This window comes from Mytilus californianus, unplaced genomic scaffold, assembly GCF_021869535.1.
Source record: "Mytilus californianus isolate M0D057914Y unplaced genomic scaffold, xbMytCali1.0.p SCAF_15, whole genome shotgun sequence".
Lineage (NCBI taxonomy): Eukaryota > Metazoa > Mollusca > Bivalvia > Mytilida > Mytilidae > Mytilus > Mytilus californianus.
Window position 1 is genome coordinate 27,476,534 of NW_026262637.1, and position 24,492 is coordinate 27,501,025.

General features: G+C 33.1%; 2 protein-coding genes across 2 annotated transcripts; both read right to left on the reverse strand.

Moving 5' to 3' along the window:
• Nucleotides 1-836: 836 nt before the first annotated feature.
• On the reverse strand, nt 837-22,931 carry LOC127726015 (proteoglycan 4-like). Its single transcript, XM_052233312.1, has 15 exons — nt 22,925-22,931; nt 21,946-22,056; nt 19,302-19,352; nt 18,174-18,293; nt 17,022-17,132; nt 15,832-15,957; nt 15,246-15,296; nt 14,417-14,476; nt 13,753-13,863; nt 12,330-12,452; nt 11,372-11,557; nt 10,730-10,840; nt 9,886-10,005; nt 2,627-4,702; nt 837-1,986 (listed from the first exon to the last, which is right to left on the reverse strand). Exons 1-15 carry the CDS (start codon nt 22,929-22,931, stop codon nt 1,631-1,633), a joined length of 3,720 nt encoding a protein of 1,239 aa, XP_052089272.1. The 3' UTR covers nt 837-1,630.
• On the reverse strand, nt 7,329-9,145 carry LOC127725791 (uncharacterized). The gene is made up of 2 exons (XM_052233076.1): nt 9,060-9,145; nt 7,329-8,767 (listed from the first exon to the last, which is right to left on the reverse strand). Exon 2 carries the CDS (start codon nt 8,731-8,733, stop codon nt 7,348-7,350), a length of 1,386 nt encoding a protein of 461 aa, XP_052089036.1. The 5' UTR covers nt 8,734-8,767; nt 9,060-9,145; the 3' UTR covers nt 7,329-7,347.
• Nucleotides 22,932-24,492: the final 1,561 nt, after the last annotated feature.

Consider the following 24,492-nt stretch of genomic DNA (forward strand, 5'->3'; position numbering starts at 1 on the left):
TTATTAGCGTATACCCAGCATCTCCTTTAATTTATACTCCAGAACCGTTAAACATATAAAAGCAACACATGACAGAAGATTCCATGTTTCATACTTGCACAGGATTTCCATATTTGTGGTAATCTGTAAACGAATATGTGTCTGTCCCAAGCAGAACCAGTGGTTGTGGTTGGTTGCTATCTGGTATATTTGTCTTTCGTTCATGGAAGACGTTTAGACCATGACCAATATATAGGCGACAAAAAGACAAACCACTCACAAAACACAGGAAACTAAATATTGCACTAAATGCCGGGAGTGTTTTGGGGGGATAAGCGGTTCCTCATTCAGTAATGGCACCTATCGTGTTGCTCATTACAAGTAAAAATTCGATGGAGTCACAATCAAGGAAAAGAGCAGGGACTGTGGCGACGACAAGGGCAACGTATCAGTGGTCATCTGTGTCACATACGTTCCATAACGGTCAATAAAAACATGACGTCCATAAAACGTTCATGAGCAACACAACGGGTGCTACATGTGGGGCAGTATCTGCTTATTCTTCCGCAGCACCTGAAATCACCCCCGGTTTTTTTTGTAGGATTCGTCGGTCTTAGTATTTAGTTGTGTTTTGTGTACTGTTATTTGTCTTTTCGTATTTTTTTTGTTTTTTGCTATGGCATTGCCAGTTTGTTTTCGACTTATGAGTTTGAATATCCATTTGGTATCCTTCGCTTCTCTATGCTACACAGAAATGAAAAAAACATTAGGACAATTGAAATCATTTGTTGTAAAGTATAGTTCTTTATCGACCCTCGTTGTCAATTATCTTATTGAAAGTCAAGATATCGAACAGATTGCAGGTATGGTATTTTTTATTTCAAGTGCAATAGGATAGCCAAATCGTCAATAAATGTTAACATATTCAGTGAGAGGACATCATTATTATATTGGAACGTTAAATTAAAGGAAAATGATAACTTGTTTTCATTATTCTTGAACTTTCCTCTATGAAGTCTTCCTCATGCGAATAATGGAATAAGTAGACAAGAAGAGGAGCACAGTTGGTTACCCTGGGAGAGTTTGAAATGGGAACAAACACATTATAGAATTAATCAAACCAATTTTGAGAATCAAATAACTGTTCAGAACATATACATAGAACCATAAAATCAATAAAATGACGATAGTTGGATGGCATTTATTTGACGGCATGCCTTACTTGACTATTACTTGCCGAGTTTTCTTTTGCTAACAATTTCATTCTACTTGTCTCCAACCCACAATAACACTTGACATCCGTTCATTATAGGATCAAATTCTATACGTCAAAAAGTAAAGGGGAATATACTTTTAATTCAATCAAACATTGTGTCATATTATGACCGTATTAAACGACCGTAATCTTTTTAGTATAAAATAACGTTATAGGTATGCTTTCTAATGGGACAACTATCCACTATAAGACAAGGAATGAATTTTCTAGTGTAACAGCAATAGGTCCTCAATCTAATGAACATCTTAAAATGAAAATGTCTACATGATACTACAGATGAAAAAACGACATTCACTTAACAAAACGACCAGTTTGTTATCACAGATATCGCTACATCAATTATTTTCTACAGGTTTAGATTTGTCCATACATATTTCAACCAGTAGATGTTTTTGTTACATTAAGTCCCGGAACAATCGGTTTGGTTTTTAGAATGTTATCTGCCTTCCAGAATTTTCCACCCGGTACTACTGGAACTGGTAAAACTTTTGAGGCCATATATCCCGGATGTTCATATAACATTTCATGGCCTTCAACACAAATGTTAAGGATTTCATAATTTCCAGATGGATCTGTTAAATATCGTACACATTCACAACCCGAGAAGGAGATTTCAGCATTAGAAATGGGTTCACCGAGTTCATTTATTACTCGTCCAAACACTTGTGCACCTGGACATGCGCACACTTTACAACACGTTGGAACAGGTTCCGCAAAATTTGTACTACAAACTGTAAAGAAGTCAATAAATTAGATTTAGTATATAGAAACTGTTATATACCAACTGAGTTATTATCTGTTTGACCGTCAACACGATTTTTAAAAATTAATTCAAATAGGACTATATGTATTTGGTGTTTGAATATTAATGATACATTGAACGAAGTCCAGAAATGTTGTGTTGATTAATAACTTCTCACCAACATTAATAAATTAGTGTTTTGTTTCATTTTTTATTAGTATTTTGTGCCTCACTAATTTGATAGACATTTTTCTATTGTTACCATAGACATTTACAGACATGGAACGAAGTCTAGTTTGCTGAAATATTGTGTTTGATTAATATCTGCTCAACATCAATTCGTGTTTTGTATAATTTTTTATTTTATAAATTGTGTGTCCTAAAACCCCGCATTTCATTTTATTCATATGTGTTATACTTTTCTTTACAGCTGACTATTAATCATATGCATTTTCTAAATATCATGGCATATTTGGGTTATATCAGACGAACATATTGTGTTATATCTTAAGTTATTTAAGGTTATTTTGAAGTGTAATGTGCTAATATTGTTTTGCATATATTGTGATTCATATCATATCAGACAAAAAGGGCAGCTACTTCAAATTAAAATCATATAATTTGTTTACCTTTTGGACCAGACGATGACAAACTTAATGATGGAAGTGTTGGGGATGGTGTTGGTTGTTCTTTTGAGTAATCTGGATTTATTGGTGATGGCGTGGGTTTCTTTGGTTCTGGTGTTGTTGGTTCAGGTGTAGATTGTCTTGTTGGTTTTGGTGTAGATACTGATGACATGGGCGGTTTTGTTGGTTCAGGAGTAGATGGTTTTGTTGGTTCTGGTGTTGATGGTTTTGTTGGTTCTAGTGTTGATGGTTTTGTTGGTTCTGGTGTAGATGGTCTAGTAGGTTCAGGAGTAGAAGTATTGGTTGATTCAGATGTAGATGGTTCTGTTGGTTGTGGTGTTGATGATTTAGTTGGTTCTGGTGTTGATGGTTTTGTTGGTTCTGGTGTAGATGGTCTAGTAGGTTCAGGAGTAGATGTATTGGTTGGTTCAGATGTAGATGGTTTTGTTGGTTCTGGTGTTGATGGTTTTGTTGGTTCTGGTGTAGATGGTCTAGTAGGTTCAGGAGTAGATGTATTGGTTGGTTCAGATGTAGATGGTTTTGTTGGTTCTGGTGTTGATGGTTTTGTTGGTTCTGGTGTAGATGGTCTAGTAGGTTCAGGAGTAGATGTATTGGATGCTTCAGATGTAGATGGTTTAGTTGGTTCTGGTGTTGATGGTTTTGTTGGTTCTGGTGTAGATGGTCTGGTAGGTTCAGGAGTAGATGTATTGGTTGGTTCAGATGTAGATGGTTTTGTTGGTTCTGGTGTTGATGGTTTTGTTGGTTCTGGTGTAGATGGTCTAGTAGGTTCAGGAGTAGATGCATTGGTTGGTTCAGATGTAGATGGTTTTGTTGGTTCTGGTGTTGATGGTTTTGTTGGTTCTGGTGTAGATGGTCTAGTAGGTTCAGGAGTAGATGCATTGGTTGGTTCAGGTGTAGATGGTTTTGTGGGTTCAGGTGTAGATACTGATGACATGGTAGGTTTTGTTGGTTCTGGTGTAGAAAGTGTTTTTGGTTCTGGTGTGGATGCTTTAGTTGGTTCTTGGGTGGATGGTTTGGTTTGTTCTGGTGTAGATACTTTTGTTGGTTCGAGTGTTGATGACATAGTTGGTTCTGGCGTTGATGATGTAGATGGTTTTGTAGGTTCTGGTGTTGATGGCGGGGATGGCTCCGAAGTTGATTGTTTAGTTGGTTCTGGGGTCGAAGGTTTAATTGATTCTTGAGTTGATAGTTTGGTAGGTTCTTGTGTAGCTTGTTCTATAGTAGACTGGGCAGCTTGTTCTGGTGTTGTTTGTTCAGATGTAGATGATTTTGTTGGTTCTGGTGTTGAAGGTTTTTTTGGTTCCAGTGTGGATGATTTTGTAGGTTGCAGTGTCGATAGTTTTGTTGGTTCTGGTGTGGATTGTTTGGTAGGTTCTGGAGTAGATAATTTAGTCTGTTCTGGTGTAGATAGTTTTGTAGGTTCTGGTGTGGATGGCTTAGATGGTTCTGGTGTTGATGGTTTAGTTGGTTCTGGTGTCGATGGTTTAGTAGGTTCTGGAGTAGACAATTTAGTAGGTTCTGGTGTAGATAGTTTGGTTGGTTCTGGTGTTGATGGCTTAGATGGTTTTGATGTTGATGGCTTAGTTGGTTCTGACGTTGATAGTTTTGTTGTTACTTGTCTAGATGGTTTGGTTGGTTCTGGTGTTTTTTGGTCAGTTGTAGATACTTTTGTTGGTTCACTGGTAGGTTCTGGTGTTGGGGGACTGGTTGGTGGATTTGTTGACAATGTTTGTTTCACTGATGAGGTTGGTGGTGTTGTTTGAATAGATGACGAATCTGATGTGACAGGCTTAGTTGGGATTCGCATTGCGGTAGATAGCGTGATCTGCTCAGTCGTTGAAACTGATTTTGTAACAGCTTGAGTCGAAGATTTCGTTGATTGGATGGTTGCTAACGTTGTTGAAATTGTCGGCTGTGGAGTTTTCGGTTGCATTGTTGTAGGCAATTCCGAACTTGAAACAGTTGATGCTTGGACGGAGGAAGTCGGGGCTTCTGTTGGAAATATTGACACAGAGGACGCCTCTGTCAGCTTTTGTGTTGTGTAGCTGGTTGTCTTTTCTAAAGAAAAAAATATCTTTATATACATATTTGTGTTTTTTTTTGGTTAATACACATCTTATATACCATGTCTAAGTCCGTCTAGTTTCATTTCTGGAGCCCTCTCTGTTCCATTTTGAATCACATGAACGACTTTTAACAACGACTTGAAGTCATATGTATTTACATTACCAAAACGTTATTTAAGGATGTTCGCTCCTCTGTGTTAAAATAACAAGCTTTTTAAAAGACTGTTATAGATTGATAGTATATAAATAAAGGAACTAAAAAAGCAGAAAAAAATGAAGGGTCCGTGTGCTTGTTTTCGAGATAGAAGCCATTGAAAATTTGGCGGGAAATGATTCTCTCTAGATTTTCCATACATTTAACATTGGCACCTTTTTTATGTCTAAAAGTATGAAAAAATAACAAGGATTTAATAAAATTTTCAAAGATGGCATTTCAAAATATATTTAATCAAATTATGAAAAGAAAAGTAGGGTTAGTGGGAATTTTTTTTTAATGGCACTACATGGTTAATCCCAGAGGAATCCGAATATCTGGCAAACATTCAAAAACAAGAGGAGCGAACATCCTTAAACAATTTGCAGATCAATCATTTCCATTGATCTTTTTATCAGAAACTAATATTAAAAAAAGATAATAAAAGAAATAATATATGCTGTAGTCTTACAGAAAGATTAAGACGCCAACCCCCCCCCCCCCCCCCCCCCCCCCCCCCCCAGGGGTAAAAAATCCTTAGAATTACGAAATATTTTAAGTTTTGTAAGCAGTTGATTTATAATTATGTCCATATCAATGATTATTCATGTCAACACATAAGTGCTGACTACTGGGTTGGTGAAAGATTCGGTGAGACAACATCTACCAGCAGTGAATTAAAAATGTGTACGCCAGACGCGCGTTTCGTCTACAAAAGACTCAGACGCTCAAATAAAAAGGTTCAATTGGCCAAATAAAGTACGGATTTGAAGAGCATTGTTCCAAAATAGAGTAAAACATGGTTGAAAACAATTCAAAAATTTGATTGATATAAGAGTGCCTACATAATTTGTGAAACGAATAGAATAGCATATGAAATACAGCAAAGCTATGTTATATTTAAAAAAAAACAAGTATCGTTAGGACAATTAACCAAAGAGACTTATTAACGTTAAAAACAAGCAACAACGTTGTAATGTAATATAATTTCAATAAAAACACCGCTTAGGGCAACTATGCGACCAATGCTCTCATATTTGCCTAATGTCGAAGCTTTATACATCTACATTGAATGTATATTTAAGACATATAGTACGTACTGTAAAATAAAATATTTTGTAGGTTATGAACTTCGTACTAGGTGAAATAAATGTATAGAGTTTATTTGGTAACAAATCATCAATTTGAATAATATCATATCCAAATATATTCATGAATCTTTTCAGGTAAAATGTAGAATTTCTCCAAATCTGACTTGTACATTAAAACTTGATCAAGATATATTCAATATTTAAAGGATGAACGTTCTGGAGGTTTTGATGTTGAACAGTAAAAATAAGACAATATACCATAGTCAAAACGTGCAAACAGTCAATATCTAACGTTTAAACTTAATAAATAGATCAAAGGTTTCTTTTGATATTCAGTTTAACACATGTAAGTGAATACACGAATCGTTTTCGTAATTTTTAGGATTTGTTTTCTATTTGTCTGTTTAGTGCTTTAATTTTATTTCGTATTATCAACGTAATTACATAAATACGATATAATGGATGCTCAATATTTTATAGTAATGTATATTGTTATTAGAGAATGTTATCTAACCATGCTTTCCTTGAACCAAGTCCATTTCATTTGGAGCAAATAAAATATGCTTTAACTGAACTACGATTTCGACCAATTGAAAGAATATATTTGTTAAATTTAGGTTTAGTTGTGTCATTACAGTACATCATTTGAAAAAAATTGACATTTATATTAACACATTACAGAAAGTAAGCAATTTAAATAAGAATCATTGTTGTTAAACTATTTATGGGACTTGTTGCTTCTTAAAACAGCAAAAACAATGCAAGTATTAATTGTTTTAACTGATGTGTATCGACAGAAAATGGGTAGTCATTTGTCTTCGTGGTTAAAACTCGAGCTTATCCAAAGAAAATAACCGAAAACAAGTCTTCTTGCGAATCCCTTTAAACGTTTGTGACAATTGATTTTGCCATTTGATAAGGGACTTTCCGTTTTGAATTTTCCTTGGAGTTCGGTATTTTTGTTGTTTTACTTTTTAAATAATTATTATCACTTGACGTTTAGTACATTATAAAATAAAGCTGCTTGAAATTCCAAATGAAGATAAGATAAATTACCCGTGTGCATTAAACGATTAAAAGCGTCTCTATTGTTTCATGGAACATAAGAAAAGGGAAGACTCGACTATTAGTATCATATTTTGGTGAATAAAGTCACCATAGATACCAAGTTTAAATTGTGTACGATAGACGCGCGTTTCGTCTACAAAAGACTCACCAATGACGCTCGAATAAAAAATGAAGGATTTTTGTCCTAAGTAAAAAAAATGAACGTATGGCAATGTTTAACTCATTATATTACTCTCCTTCCAAACAAATCAAATGACAAAATCAAAGAAGGTAAACATTACTGTTTTAATGAATAACGGCATTGTAGATAACATGTTTATCAATATAAACATAATCATTCATATCCATTAAGATACTGGACATATTTCTGTTGTATAAACGGTTGAGTATTATATCTAAAATAGTTTCTTCCACGGGATTATAAATAGACTTTGCATGTTGATTTACATTTTCTTTCAACATTTCTCCATATCCAACTGAAGATTGTATCCATGGCAATACGATATCATACGCCGATCTGTCCTCACTGAAAACTAAGAATTTTGACTGTATTTCATCAAAAGTATCCATGCATGTTTCCTCTTCCAAATATTTTATAACGTTGCGCCGGACATCGTGATTAGTAATTCGTACATTTTCATAGTTCTTAGCAGCTTGGATACCATATTTCTGTGCAGATTTTACAACATTACTCAAATACACGGGTTGGAAACGAATATAGGGATCGGCCCAAATAACGGTCTTAAATTCCTCAAGTGAAAGTCCTATCATCAGAGGCTTTAACGCATAGTGAATAGTCAGATTTCCAAATTTTTTAAAAGGAAATACTCTTATTTCACAGAAGGAACACTTGGTTGTAAGATAATCAATGTGATCTTTGGACAGTCCAAAATCGTAGATCACTAATCTCTGTATGTCTTGCAAAGGATATATTTTACGTACTACGTTCTTCAAAAATGCTTTCCCCTCGCTTATGTTTTCATCAGACATGGCGGTAACAATAGCCGGTGATGTCGGTTTATTCGATTGTTTTCCAAAGTCAGACTTACGTGGAGAGTTGCCAATTTTATGGATGATATACAGGAAACTCTTAACCTCGTTTTGGATCATTTTTGGTAAATGTGATTTGTCGTCTACGTTCGATTCGTTTTTAGATATTGTAGAATTCAGTTCCAATGTAGTTTTAGTCTTATTTTCGAAAAGAGCAAGCAAAGGAGAATGAGATTTTTTTACGTTTAACACTTTTTTAATTTTGTCCGACATATTACTAGCGTATCCATGAATAACATTCAAGTTTTCTTCATATGTTTTATTGGTCACGCTTTGGCAGTTGAAATGTTGATTTACTTTCTCGTCGTGGTTAGTATTGAAAAAATGGTTAAACTGACACTTCCATTTATCTGGAATTTCAAGTTGTCCACAGGACTTTTCCGTTCGCTCGTTGATCATGTAAATAAAAAAGGTCATAGTTCCAGAGATAAGGATGAACTGTACAAGACCGAGCATAAAATGTTTTCCGGAACATTTTTTCTTTTCTCGTTTTTCGTCGTTTTCAATGACATCCTTTTCGCAGATAGTTTTTAACTCGATATCATTTTTGGAGCGTCTCCTTCTTCGAATACACAAAATTCCCTTCCATATTGCAAGTATGGAAAGATACAAACACAGCATAGCTCTTTGTCATTTATGTTCTGGATTCTAAGTTCTGCAACAAGATCGAGTTTTTATTATGTAAATGTTAATTAGTGCCATTCATACATCAGTGATGATTATTATTATTTTATTAGTACTATCATGATAATTGTTTTTTTTATTATTATCATTATTATTTTATTATTAGTACTATCATAATATTTTTTTAAAATTATTATTAGTATTATTATTACTGTGTGTTGTTATTTTTATAATTGCATTTCAAATTAGTAAATAGATTAAGAGACATATGCATAAATAAAAGTTAAAAAATGAATTATAATGAAAAATCTAGAATATCTTACCATTTCTTATTTTAAAAGGACGCTACTATATCTATCCATGTCATCTGCGACTCCATACGTATTCGGTAGAAGTGCGACGATTAAGGCCTTAAGGTAATGAATGGCATTCCTAGAACATGTACTTCCTCTTTATAAACCCCAATATGACAAAATTGTTACAACGGAATATCACGTCTCGATTAAACACGATATATATATTTAGATATATAATTCGTTGTAATTTGTATTCACCACACAGTTAGATGAATGAATGTTAAAGAAAATGACATAGATACATTGAACTCAACCAAAACATATATACATCTATAAAGATTCCGCAATGTATTATTTGTTTATAAGGATGTGTTTGCTGCTAAATTCAAAATAAAAACATTTTCATAAATGAAATCTATTATCAAAAGAAAATGTATAATATATAAAAACTATGGGAGAAAAATAGCGAGTTTGTTATCAGCATTTGAATCATTAGATTTTTTTGGTTTGAAAGAATTGTTTCTATAGATTTTACATTAACAAAAATTCATGGGAGGTAATTCATGGTTGACTTTCTTGAAAAAAATCAGGAATAAGAACAGTTATCCAAATATTCTGGCAGATAAATGATTGAGAAGTAAGCTTGTAAAATATTTAGGATAAAACATCCTTCTGATTTACATATACCGAAAATAATGTAATAATCAATTATATATTTTTTTTAATATTTCGATCCAGTGTGAAAACGTAATTGAAGAGAACGAACTTGTAAACAACTTAAAATTTACTTTTATTAACATTTTTTTGGTAAATGTTTGAACATACTTTGAAAACATGAAAATGAAAATACAACCTGTACAAAGTCCACAGAATTTACGACAGGATGTTGTGGCTATGCATTTAAATTCTTCAGCTGTACATAAATTGTTTGGTAAATTGCCACACTTCACGGAATCTTTACACATCAGCTCATCTGAAATGTATTCAATATTCTTTCATAATTGTAACTGTAGCTTGATAAGTGTGCTCAAATATTCTGAATCTTCAATCGATTGTAAATTTGAAAAAAAAAAAATGTTTTTATTAAATATATTCAACCTAAAAATATCTTAGTCTTCCGAAGAGTACATTGTAATTCCAAAATACTGAAAGCATTTTCATCCTATACTTTTGTTTAAGGTTCAAGGTTTATAATGCTTTTGGTACATACCTTTGCATGTATATTCCTGTTTTCATTGACTGATATACTTAAACTAATATGAGGAAACAATAATCTATCTATGGTAAAACCTCATAAATTCCTGTTTTTTTTAATTATAAGTGATAAATACATAAATCAAGGGAAAACTTGAGGGAAATACATGCACTCCAAATGGAGCGAGATCAGGTGCATCCACATAGTTAGCACATTTTTTCATACATGCATCACTCGCAAAACAAAATCACCCCTCAGCCAGAAGTAACCGTTTATTTTCGTCTCTGAAAACTTAAAAAATTTACATTTTTGTACTAAAATGTAAGCACAATGCTGTACATATATTCACAAATGATAAAAAGAAATAACTGAAATTAACTGACTACCAATCTACATCAATCTTATGTGAATTCTCAAAAGCGTTCATTCTTATATTATCAGTTGAAAGGGTTATTGTAATCATAATGATGTAATACTAAAGTATTCAAATTTCTAAGCTTACTTGTACAATATCCACATCTGCGGGCACAGTTGGTTATTGCCCATGTTGTAAAAACCCCACTGCAGGCCTCGTCGTCATAGTTTGCACAATCATCTCTTTTATCCTTGCATGCTGTTTTAATAAAGAGTATTCAAATATGAGAATATTCTACTAATGAGAAGTATTCATAAATTATTTGGATCGAATGATTGATGGAAGGATTGGGGTTTAACGTTCAATGATAAAAGTTACACACAGATCAGGACGAGGACATGAATGCATGTCGTGTTTTGTACTAGTCGACACTGAGTTGTTTTAACATGTTAGTTCCCAAGGAAGACACTCCACACCACAAGGACGCATTATTATAATTCCGACCAGACTATTCTTTTCTCTTATTTCTAAATGCCACGTGCTTAGCGGAGAAACGAAAATACACATTTTGATTTAGTCAAGTGTTGCAAATGGTTTCAAACATTGATAAGCTGGAAATCTTTACAATGTTTTTTTTTTGTCATATTCTTATTTTGGTTCCTTTCAAGCAACTCATTGTCCCAGACCTCAAAACAATAATTCGTGTTTCCTAATACAGTTTTTTAAACTTCAGTTGTTTATTTACATTTATAAAACAAATTATTAGAGAACATTATACTCTATGCCTACCATCACCAGTAGGAAGCACTGGTACCGTTGTGGTATTGAGTGTATTTGGCTCCTCTGTGTGGACTGTCGGAGGTGTAACATGTTTTGTTGATAACGATGTCATCCGGGTACCGTTTCCTATCCCCTGTGTAGTGATTCCCTGTATTGTTGGTATTGTCGACTCTGTTATGTTAGCGTGGTATGGCACTACAATTCAAAGATTTCGAAATTGAAAGTCATACATATGGTAAAGTTATAATTGAAGTGCATATAGATAAAACGATGTCCAATAAAATAAAATAATGTGAAAGTCGTCAAGATAAATAACAATCAAATATATGCTTGCATTCTCTTTTTAATCGAAATAGACATATACGAAAATAATTACTCATATACAATTAGCACTGGTAAAAGTTCAATCTTCACTAGTGGTACCTGTAAGATTAAAGCAACAAGATGTTGTTGAATCCTTGCTTTGGTAAACCTACCCAAATGTCTTAGCTGTGGATTTCGAATTAATATGCATTCAATAAATGAAGTTAAAAGTGAATGAGAAATTTTACAATTAATAACTTTCACTTCTCGTGTATCACACAGATAACCTGCATGTAATATTATGTAGTCTTAGGTTATATATAGATATGTTATCCCCCCTACCCCCCCCCCTCCAAAAAAAAAATAGTCAAGGGGTGAATATCAAACTGAATTGACAGCCAACCTTCAAATCAAGTGTAATTAATCAAATGCATCTCAACTTGTCTTATCAATGGCAACCGTATCCTTTGATTCTTAGCCAACCTAAGAAATATATAATACAAACCATGACATTAATTATGTCTCACCATTACTGAGTTATCCCTCATCCCGTTAAATTATTTAAACATATCCCTACAATTATCAGAGTGAATCCTCGTAGTTTCAGATATTATACGTACCCCCGGATTTATCAGAGTTATTTTTCATCTTAGATGTAACATACCTTCACATTTATTACAGTATTTTCTACAGTTAGTCCTAGACCAGCCAGCATAAAACGAGTCAGTACAAACATTGTCTCCATACTCGTCACAATTAGGAAGCTTGTCTACACATGGTGGTGTATCTAAGAGAGAGAGAGAGATAAGGCTTTGTTCAAGGAAGGAACATATTATCTATGAATTAGTAAAAGTAAGATCGCACTGTAGCAATGTTGCTGGGTAGATTATTTGTCAATTTGGATTGTTAACTAACACTGGATGTCATTTTGTTTCTTCCAAAATTCTTACAACATATAGAACTTACAGATGTCGTTATAAACCATACATATTTCTAGTATTTCATACTAGGTGTGAGGATTCTCATTTTCGTCCACACCTCATTTATTGCTTAATCACTAAATACAAAGCTACATGCATACTCTGCAACAGAACGAGTAATTGCGTAGCTTCTGAAAAATGAGTGGATCAGACGAATGACATTGGAATTAAAACAACCACTTGTAAACTTGTAAACATATTTGTGTCCTTTTGGCTGTGTGTGATGTATAAATACGAAGCCACGTCCGGTTTGAATGTCTATGCAAGATGTCGAGCTCATCCTGAATATGCATGAAATATTTGTCACTGGATGAAGAGCAAACGAAAAAAATCAATGAATCATAAACATATGTGAAGAAAATCAGAAATATGCCTCCATGCACCTGTCTTCAGGATACAGTGTAGTGAATAATACGAAATCCCCTGCTTTAAACTACTCCAGCATAGGGATTTACATATTGTTTACTGATGGAATGATGGCTGTTACGGCCAGAGGCAAATTAAATACATATCTAGGACGAGAATATGTTAGTACGATATATAAATATGAACCCTGCTTTGTACTATAGACCGACACGCTGAAACGGATTTTTAACGTGCTAGTTCACAAGGTAACAGTCTATATGAAGACATGTCACCCTACCCGGACACATTATTCTGGCTCCCAGCTGACCAGTATTTGCCCCGGCTGGGGCGAACACGCTACCACGAGACCACCGAGGCGGTTTATTGTGTACTGAAGACAGGTACCACCTAACCGAAATCTTATACACATTTCTTCTTAGTCTGACATTTTCAATACAGCATGAAAACGAAATTACTGTTACGTTGGCCATCTGCGCAATTCGTGAATAAACTATACCAAACGATTAAAATAAAAAAGAAGAAATCCGATGGTCAAGGAGAAATTATGGATTGTTATTTTGAATTTTCACAGAATAAGTTACATGCATATTGGTTAAAACAAACGAAAATGAGATCTCGTGTAACAATGTTTTAAAATAATTGGAGTATGAAGGTTTATCATGTTATTTCAAATAACACAAGAAACAACTAAAGTTTTGAGTTTTTTGGATTTAAAGGTAAGAGTTGTCAATATGCACATACCAGGACAATAGCCACATCTATATGGACAGTTAACTTTTGCCCAAGGCGCATAGATCCCCAAGCATTTCTTGTCATCATAGTTCCAACAGTTTTCTTTTATATCCACACACCCTGAAATAGGATTAAAGTGTACTTTGTTGATATTATAATATATCCAAGAATATTAAGGAATTTTACTAACTATTGCTTTGTTTGACGTGTTTCTATTTTTTCAAATTGATTTCCCTCACTTATTATTCTTATTTATGTATGTCCGAAATCACATAGGGTATCCTGGTCAATCCGAATCCCAAGGAGCAATTAATGAAAAGTTTGTAACGGTGTGTAGGTAAATTCTGGATCCGATTCCCACGGAGCATAATTCCTCCGTGGGAATTAGATCCAGGTTTTACTTTCCTACAGTTTCACACTTTTCATTGATTACTCGTCGAGATTTGGATGTCTCCACGGTTTCGGATCGGGATACCCATTGTAGAAATGGTCTTTTGAAATACAAAATTAACATTAACTGTGAAAAGAATTGATGTAATGCAATTTCAGTGATTTCTCTTCGTTGTAGTGGTTTTATTTTATCTGCCTTTAGTCACTTAGTGTTGGTTTAAGCATAACATCTATGAAATAAAATCCATGAAACTGACTTTTGTTACATACAGTATTACTATACCTGTTACATTAGTCTGTGCTACTGTTGGTTTAGTCTCATTTGGCTTTGTTGGAACCAATGCTGTAATGATAAAATGTCTAATGATTCTTACTGATAGAATTTAACCCCAAAGTCTTGCCTAGGCTCACTAACAAAGCCTGTATTTATGGACTATTCGTTAGTTAAATTAAAATTATTAATGGAATCTACATACGTTATGGTTTTACACGTTTTAACTGAAACCAATCCTGCATCCACACTTCTATTGCTATTAATTTTCGAACCGTGGTTCAATTCAAAGTTTTGAACAAAACATTATTTTATCTGGATGATAATGACATTTCACCGCTCCTCATAGTTATCTGCTCGTCATATGGATGGAAGTGAAGTAAAGACACTACTACGTTTAACACGGTTATTTCTTCAAGACTTGTTTAATTTAAATAACAGTACATAAAAGGCGTGGCATGAAGCAAAATAAGTTTTAAATATTTTCTAGTATTTAACTGGAACAACTGGACTAAAGATGTTTTATAATATTCAATAGGATACTACGAGATGTGGTGTAAAATTCAATGGAACACAACACAACAACACTATAAAACAAAGATACTTAAATGTCTTTGATTGTCTAAACTTTTTTATAATCTATGTATGGGTGAACTAATAAGAAATTTTGTTTCATTACGATACTGCTTCGGACGTTTTGATTAGTCTGGGCGTCATCGGCTGAATTTATCCAACGTGCACGAAATTTTCGAGATTTTAAAATGTTTTTAAGCGATCATATTCCTTGCCATGTATGAGATTATTTAAAATATGGAATATTGCTACATTGACTTTTACAAACCTGTTGATTGTAGTACTGTGTTATTTGGAGTTACATAGTTCAAGGCAGGAACTGAAAAATATAATATGAAAATGAAATATAAATAAGGAGATGAGATATAATTGCTAAAGCGTTTATAAAAAAAATCGTTCACGAGAGAAAATTCAGATATAAATGAATAATTAAATATTTAGGGCCAAATGTCAATGAGACAGTTATCATAATAAAACATTAAAAACAATAAAAAAAAGTATACTGTTTCATGCTCTAAATCATACCAAATCAAGACAAGGTGTGACAAAATTTAACAGATAATAAAACACATTCCTAAATCTCAAAATACGAATTACAATAATGTATCAAATCAAGGACTATCTCATTACTGTATAGGCATGTTGGATAACTTAGGATTTTACCTGTTTTAATAAATTAGTACTTTTCAGATATGCTGTATTTGTATGTTTGCAACTAGGAGTAGACAGAAATGATATATTAAAAATATTTGTTTAACGGCGTTAAATGATCATATTCAATTTAATTATTTGATTATACACCCACCTTACATTTCTGTTATCGTAAGTTAGGTGTTGTTTTACCTGGTACATACCTGTGCATTTATCGCAAGTCTTTCTACAATTAAGACGGACAAACCCAGCATACTGATGTTCGGAGCAGGCACCGCTCCCGAGCTGTTTACAATAATCTATCTTGTCTTCACAAGGTGGATAATGTCCTACCAAAAAAAGATCAAGTAAGGTTTGACTAGAGAAACGCAACCTCTCACTTTGAAGTCTTGACTCGGCGCAATTCAAAATATTTGGTTCACTTGCAAAAAAAAATCATGTTTTTAAAGAGATCGTAGTTCACAATTTTCACAAAAACGGGAACAGATTACTGATTATCTAAAATCGTTTGAAAGTAAACGTTAAGAAAACACATATATGACTATTGACAATTAAAAAGTTTAAAGCGTATATTTCAATTGTCGTAACTACAATCCCGTCCCCATTTCCCCAAATGTGACCTACCAAATTAGACTTATCTCCGGTTTTGTACTTACATGAGCAACACGACCGAGGTGCCACATGTGGAGCAGGATCTGCTTAACCTTCCGGAGCACTTGAGATCACCCCCAGTTTTCTATGTTGTGTTTTGTGTACTGTTGTTTGTCTGTTTGTCTTTTTCTTTTTTAGCCATGGCGTTGTCAGTAAATTTTTGACTTATGAGTTTGAATGTCCCTTTGGTATCTTTCGCCGCTCTTTTACAAATCATAAAGCTTTTTGTTGTAGCCGCAATGGCATTTGGTGTTATATAATACATTTTGTAGTCTAAATGTTCGTTTAATTAAGGCGAGACACGATAAGAAATATAAGTATAACTAATAGAGAACTTAATCATATAATCATGACGCTTAAAACTATATCTGATCTAGATACAGAGGGTGATCTAAAATGTAGAACGTAACTCTTACTGCATTCATTTTCATCACGAAAAGACCGTTGTAAATGAATCAAAAATTTCACAGAAGGTATTCTTAGCTAAAAAAAAATACACACTAGTCATGTGTTTTATACTCAAGTTGTAAGCCTTCTCATAAACTTTTGCATTGAATGCATTTAACTAAAGTTGTATATGAAAATATCAAACTAACATGTTTTGTAAGGCAATATTAATGTATATCTGAGCAATAACCACATCTGTATGGAAAGATTAATCTGGGCAATTACCAACTCTGTAAGGTAAGATTAATGTATACCTGGGCAATAACCACATCTTTAAGGAAAGATAAATGTATACCTGGGCAATAACCACATCTAAAAGCACAGTTATCTTTGGCCCATGGTGCATATCTGCCTATACATTGTTCATCACCATAGTTAAAACAGTTATCACGTTTATCACCACATTCTGAAAAAAGAATGGAGTAAAAAATAATTTTAATTATTCAAACAATTAGCAATCAACTTTCATCGTAACTGAGGAAAGGAAAATATCGTGCTTCAATGACTTAATCAGATGGCACATACAAGACTAACGTGTTTTATGCAAGTAAAAAAAAAACATTACAGGAATTAGACATAAATACTCCATGTGTAATTGCCTTGATTGAGCCACTTGACCATACCAATGCTGGTTAAATGACCTGAGGTGTATCTTTTAAATATGTATTATGTTTTCCTTCTATTTCTATGATATACCACCATATACCTGTAGATTGTTAATAACTATTAAATGTAGACGTTTTTATATAGTCAATTTAAGACATTCGACGTCTTAATTGATAGATGATTATTGTTGCATGCAGCCAGATTGTTATTCGGAGACAGATCTAGGGTAATTCGGAGACAGATCTAAGGTAATTCGGAGCAATTCAGCTTAATACTCAAAAGTGTAAATACTTCTATACAGTTCGTTTTTCTTTTTTTAATATAGTTCATGTCTGTCGTTTGTCTGTTTTGTCTTTCATTATCCCCATTTTATAACTAATATAAGTATAAGAAAATTTGGTATGACTGCCAATGAAACAACCATCCAACAGAGACATAAGGACGTAGTTGTAAGCAAACGTGTTGTATGCAAGAAAAAAACATAACAGAAAATTAGCATAAATCCTCTATATGTACAATTGCATGAAATGAACCACTTAACAATAACAATGATGGTTTAATGAGCTGACGTGTATCTTTTAAAAATAATAATGTCTTATTTTTTCCGTGTTTTTCTACGATATAACAACATATACATGTAAATTGTTAATAACACTGAAATACATTTCGTTTTTCTTTTTAAATAGTTCAAGTCTGCTGTTTGTCTGTTTTTGACTTTCATTATTCCACGTTTATAACTAATAAAAGAATAAGATAATATGGCATGATTGCCAATGAAACAACAATCCAACAGAGACCAAATGACATAGATGTAAGCAACTCAATTCACCCTAATGCATACCTGTTTGGTTAGTATTCCTCATTGTTGTCAGATCTGTCTGTTCCCCTGTTGTTTCATTCGATGTTTCGTTTGTTAGAACTACCGTAGGCTTGATCCCTGTTGGCTTTGTAGGAACCAGATCTACAAAAAGTTACATATGTATCATGTATGTTTGTGACAGACTGACTGACAAAGTTCTACATTTCGAATCAGCTAATTAGAATTATCTAATCTTCTTATAAAGGAATTCAAAAGTGTATTACAATGCAATACAAACACATCAATAAAAATAACTACAAAAAATAAATAAATACTTATACGTAAAGAAAACGTCTAAACTTGTCTTGTGAAAAACAAATCCAGTGACAATTAAAATTTTGCTTTCAATATCAAAGTAAAACATTTTTTTATCTCAATTTTTTATTCATTCGTTTTATTTTTTATTACTTTGATAGAAATGTAATGAGTGTAGAGATATTGCTGATTTTCTCCGTACAACATTAATCTCCTTACTGTGTGACATCTGCAGGATGTGTGGGTTGTTTACATGAGCAGTCTTGTCCATTTTTAAATTCAAAGCATTTATTGGGATAATTAATCTCTTTACATATCATTAGGGACCTTCACTAACATCAGTTTTAAACGGTCTTATTTGTGTTTTAAATCGTTCCTGCAAAATGCTCTCGCCTGTTTATTCCCTGCCTCTTTCTTCCACCCCATATTAATTTCAAGTCCGACAAAGTGATTACTATATTGTCTACTTGTCTTCCAAATTAAAATAACACTTTATACATTTTGTGTGTCTGAGACGCTTTTTCTGCATTTATCAACGTCAGGAACATTCAAACTTAAACCTTTGAAACCCAGAGATATGTAAATACATTGGAAACTTTAAGGACTATATTGAATATAATATAATTTAGACGTAAAACAATTAGAACTAACTGACAACAACCAATTAGTTTATAAACTAAATATAAAGACAAATTGTGTGCACTACTAACTATTCGGAAACTTTTGGCAGTTCAACAGATGTAGCTTAAGTACTGCAGTTTTTATCAGGCCGTGCTATCGAGAATTTTGCTTCTATAGCTTTTCTTAGTCCTATGTCATTTGATAACAAATTTCTAAAGATCTTTTTAAACAAACCTGTTGGAAGAACTTCAGTGTTGTTTCCAGGCACGTAGGTTAAAGCAGGAACTAAAAGATAATTACAAGATAATTTCAGTATAAATGTTGATGGCAACAATGATATATCAAAAACACTGGATTCTTATCAATATTTGCTATAAGGTCTGATAATGTAAAGCAATCTCTATAGATAAGGATTTCATGATTCACTAAGCAAACATTCAAACTTATCATCATTGTCCCTTTTACATTCTCAAATGTAGGAGCTGTAGCGGTTCTAGTTGACAAGACAATTCATATAAAAATAAGGAGACGTGGTATGATTGCCAATGAGACAACTATCCACCAAAGTTTAAATGAAGTGGATGTAAGCAATTATAGGCAACCGTACGGCCTTCAACTATGAGCAAAAAACCCATACCGTATAGTTTTAGGGACAACTGTTCTAGTTGACAAGACAATTCATGTTTATATATTTTTTTCTATCCTAAGATTGTTACAGTTGATTAGGTTATACATTATATTGAATTTTTTGAGATATATACACCATGGTGTTATTAAATGTAATATGTCATGATTTATCTTAAAATAAGGTCAGATTCCAAAAATAAAGACCTTCTAAATCATTAAAAGCTATAATTTTACATCAACTGTAATATCATGGTGTCAATAAGATATACCCTCAGGTTATACCAGGGTATAACTTATACAAAATTACCCTTCATAATATTGTTTAAGTGGATATGATGCATTTATGTTTTTTTTAACTACAACTTAAGTGAGATTTCATTTTGTTTGCTTCAGCTAACGAGACGTTTTCAAATAATATAACTGACCTTTGTTGTAACAGGTGATGATATGATTTCTTTGTATGTTAAACTTTATTCTTATAAGTAGTATCGTCCGTATTTAAGACTTGCCTTCACATTTATTACATGTTTCTCTGCAGTTGAGACGAATGTATCCACTATACAGCTTCTGGTTACAAACTTCACTCCCAAGTTCTTTACAATAAGTAATCTGATCTTGGCAGGGTGGATAATTGCCTGTTTTTAAATATAAAACATAATAACGTTGAGAGTGTCCGTTCGATTATTTTACTTTGCACGCCACTAACCAAATCAAATATCTAAAGAGCGGTATAGCCAGGTATGAATAGAAATGGATGCTCCTCGTAAAAAAATGTTTTGGTGAATACTGAATGAGTATGATCTACGCTGAGAAAACGTTGATGCTCCAGAATATGAACATACAGGCAATCTTCCCCTCTGATTGATATAATTTATCCCCTATCAACTTGGTTTATTATTCCGGAAAAGCTTAATCCAAATTATTACGTAAAATCTACTGTGGGAAATAAAGCTAATTTACAATAAACCACTGGTTATTTTTTGTAACCAAAATTATTCAATAAATTTAGAGATTCGTTGGCGTTGTGGTATACGGCGGTAATGCTTACACGACGATGTGATGTGGCAAAACATCGCGACGTTGTTTTTTTTTTTTGTTTTTTTTTTTTTGGGGGGGGGGGGCAAGAACAATAATGCCATCTATATCATTAACCAATGAGGGTTTTTCTATTTAGCCAAAAACAAGCACCTGGACCCCCATTTGTTTTTCATTGCGATCGACTGTGTACTACTTAAATAATGTTTTGTCATAATTGCAAGAAAAAAATCAAAGGTAGATTTTTCTCTACATGCATGCATGTATTTATATAGGCAACACAGTTGTCAACGGCTCTCTGTCACCGAAAATTGCATTATTTCTTGTCAATTTTTGTCTCATTTACTTTTAACTAGAAAACTACCTTAAGAAGCCGTTAAGGAAAAAAAAAACATAAACGGGTGAAAATATATCTTTTCGTTATTAAAGAAAAAAGTGAAAGATTTGCTATATTTTCGGCGAGGTATAGAAATATAAAAAAAAATGTTTTTACCTCAGACAGACCAAAATGAAACCGAAATATCTCGAAAAATAAGTCATGAAGATATCCTTTTCTTTGCATATTTAGATAGTGGATATCAAACTTAATCTCGTGTCAAAATGTAATGGAAAAGTCAACAAGAGATCTCTTTTGCCCTTTGTTCATAGAAAAATATACTTAGTGATAAAAGTATGACTGCATGATGTTCTTGCATACACTATTTCTTCATAAATAAGCTTAAGACCACAAAATATGAAGGCCAAAATATAATTTTAGAAATCACAAAAACCAAACAGGCAACAACAGAACTCATTTTTATCTTAGGTCAAATTTGCCTGAGGGAGTTGTGACCTCATTTAAGCACAATTATATAATTTATGAACTGGAAATTTACAAGAACTTGTTATTAGGCAGATTGTACCTTTATGTAGCTTTAGAGACTGATAGTCCGGACTGATAGAATCAGCGGTACACAAACAGTGGTATTATGAACTGGAAATTTACAGACAAAATGTATCTTTTAAATCAAATAAATACCGAAACATTGGCTACTTACTGGATGGTAACCTCAGGGAAACAATAGGGAAAATACAATAGTTGTCTCTGGAATTCATATTTTATGATGTCAGTGGCTACTTATATCATATATTATAAAGATAATAGAAATAGAATACCAATATTTATTCAACAACTATATCAAACAAAACAAATATTTTCTTTCACATAATTTTATACCTGGACAATAGCCACATCTGTAAGCACAATTTTCTTTGGCCCATGGTGCATATCTGCCCACACACGATTCGTCGCTAAAATCGAAGCAATGATCTAATTTGTCGCTGCATTCTGAAGACAAAAAAAAACATAAATTATGTCATAGCAACTGTTGAAGGTTAAAGACATCAAAACATAAATAGATTGAACGCAAACATATCGGTAGGTCCAATTTCGCTTGCCACCAGGGCTTTCAATTTTTACTAACATATTTTCAGCATCACAAATCCATATGCATGCATTCTTTGAGTTTCGTATAATATTATGGCTTATTTCTAAACAAATGCCCAAATTATAAACGCCTGGAGTTAACCAAAAACCGCGTCTTTGGCAAATTTTGAGTATTTATCCAAAAATATATAAGAAAGACATTCGTTACCAAAACCAAAAATCTACAGGAAGTAAAACCATATATTGTCTTTCGTATATAGATTAATAAATTTTGAAAAAAGATATCCGTCGATGCAAAATTTTACCAAAACATATAAAATTTGCAAATTATGATCAGAATGTCTTGAGCGCTGAATAATCTTTTGATTAACCTGAAGTATCTAAAACTGTTGAATGTTTGTTAAGTATATGATATAGATTCTTGATATTTAAATCCATTTGAGGGTTCAAAATGTAAATAGCACTTTATCTGAACACCCAAATCTTAACATTCGAAAGCCAGGGATGTAAAAAAAATCGTTGAAACGTCAGGAGCTATATGACCAAAAAGGGGCCTACATATAATAGCCAATTGTAAGGTCAACCTTGCCCGAGGAAGTTGGAACCTAAGTTTCTAAATAATTTCTACAATTATCGACGGGAAATTCCTTCTAAAAACTTTTAGATTTTGATTCTGTGAGCAAAAAAATACAGTGAAAACATACACTATATTTTTCAGCTGCATGGGTTCCATGAACTGATCATGGTATATAATCATATCTATACAAACCTGGCATAGTACTAGCGTACATTTCAGTAGTAGCATCCGAAACACCTAAAGTAGCTCCATTTACTAACGTTATCACTGCAAGCAATACTAAAATAATCGAAAACATTTTAAACCATGAACCAAGAGCTGCTTACAGAAACCTTATATTGGAGGAACTGCACCGTTCTGTATTGGGATCATGAACTGTACTAATTTGAAAGATAGTGCATCGATCTTTTATAACCAATAAACAAAGATTAAAGAAAATAGTGACCATAAGGGTCTGTATTATGAATTTACGTTACTGTAGTTATAAATTAGTAGCATCTCCATGTTGGAAGTAATTTGCTTTCATTCAATCATAAACTAATGGATTTGATGTTTTCCATTAAACAATTGGACAGAACTTAATCCAATCAACCCCAATTTAAGGCCTCTTCTTCAATTTACTGCGTTTGGTATGGAATTGTAGTGGAATTAGTACAAATCATATTTTGATAAAATTTGTAACTGAAGTACCCTCACCGAGCAAGATCTCCCATGACAAACACGACCTGTGTGTCAATCCGTCCATTTTAACGTACGAATTTCGCCGTTGTTAGAATTAACATCTAAGGAGAGGTGTGACATTGAATTGTTATCAATTATGCCCTAATTTTACCTTTATTGAACTCAAGACATATTGACATATATTGTAAAGTTTGTTTGTTCAACAAAAGGTCTGGTCGTGAACACCATACATGTACATGTAGGGGTCAACTATTCTGACGTACATGTTAAGGGAACTGTTGATATGTAGATAAAATAATAAGCATCAAGTACAGAAACATATTCTAAACTGTACTCAAACGAACTGTCGCTGTTCTTGACAATTACATCGAACTTTAATTGAGCTATAATTGAACTGCGTCGGATAGAAATCGACCTTATGTAAGTGCACATATACATGTACATGTATAAGACTTTGATTGATTTTGGAACATTAAAATACGAAATGAAAGATGAATTTTGGTCTGTTTTGTTTGGTTCTTATAACAACTCAATTTTCAAACAGTTACAGACTTTGCATAGAGATTTTTTTTAACCCGAGATAGGATAACAGATGTATTGACATTCATTTGCATAATGTCGATTTCTATCCGATGCAGCTCAATTATCTAAGATCCATTACTAAGGTATTTAATTATACAAAAGCAAAACGGTTAAGAATTATCACATTTTTCATTGACAAATAAAAGGCATGTTATAAGCATACATTCCTTAAATTTCCGATTGAAAAATTTTGTATTTTTTAATAAACTAAGAGGCAAAGTTGATCATGAATGATTTTGTCTATTATTTTCAGGTTCCTTTTGGTCCTATAGCTTTTCAAGTTTTTCCAATGACTGGCTTTCAAACTTTTGATTTGGGAGCGTTCCTGATGAAGGTTAGTCCATAAACCGCTTCGGACGCATCAATCTTGTAAAGTATCGTTTTACTTATTTATTAGGTAAGAAAAGGACATGAATACTTTGAAAAACAAAATGATACTAGCTTTCAGTAACTGCGAGTACTCTCAAATCGTACTTTAATGTTAATTTGACCTGCTG

What these genes read in the sequence shown, in the direction of transcription:
- LOC127725791 (XM_052233076.1), bottom strand. Translation starts at nt 8,733, where the DNA reads ATGCTGTGTTTGTATCTTTCCATACTTGCAATATGGAAGGGAATTTTG.
- LOC127726015 (XM_052233312.1), bottom strand. An exon ending in ATACTGTAATAAATGTGAAG is followed by an intron (nt 11,558 to 12,329) that starts GTATGTTACATC and finishes TTTGAATTGTAG; the next exon opens with TGCCATACCACGCTAACATA. An exon ending in ATTCTGTGGACTTTGTACAG is followed by an intron (nt 4,703 to 9,885) that starts GTTGTATTTTCA and finishes TTTTTTCTTTAG; the next exon opens with AAAAGACAACCAGCTACACA.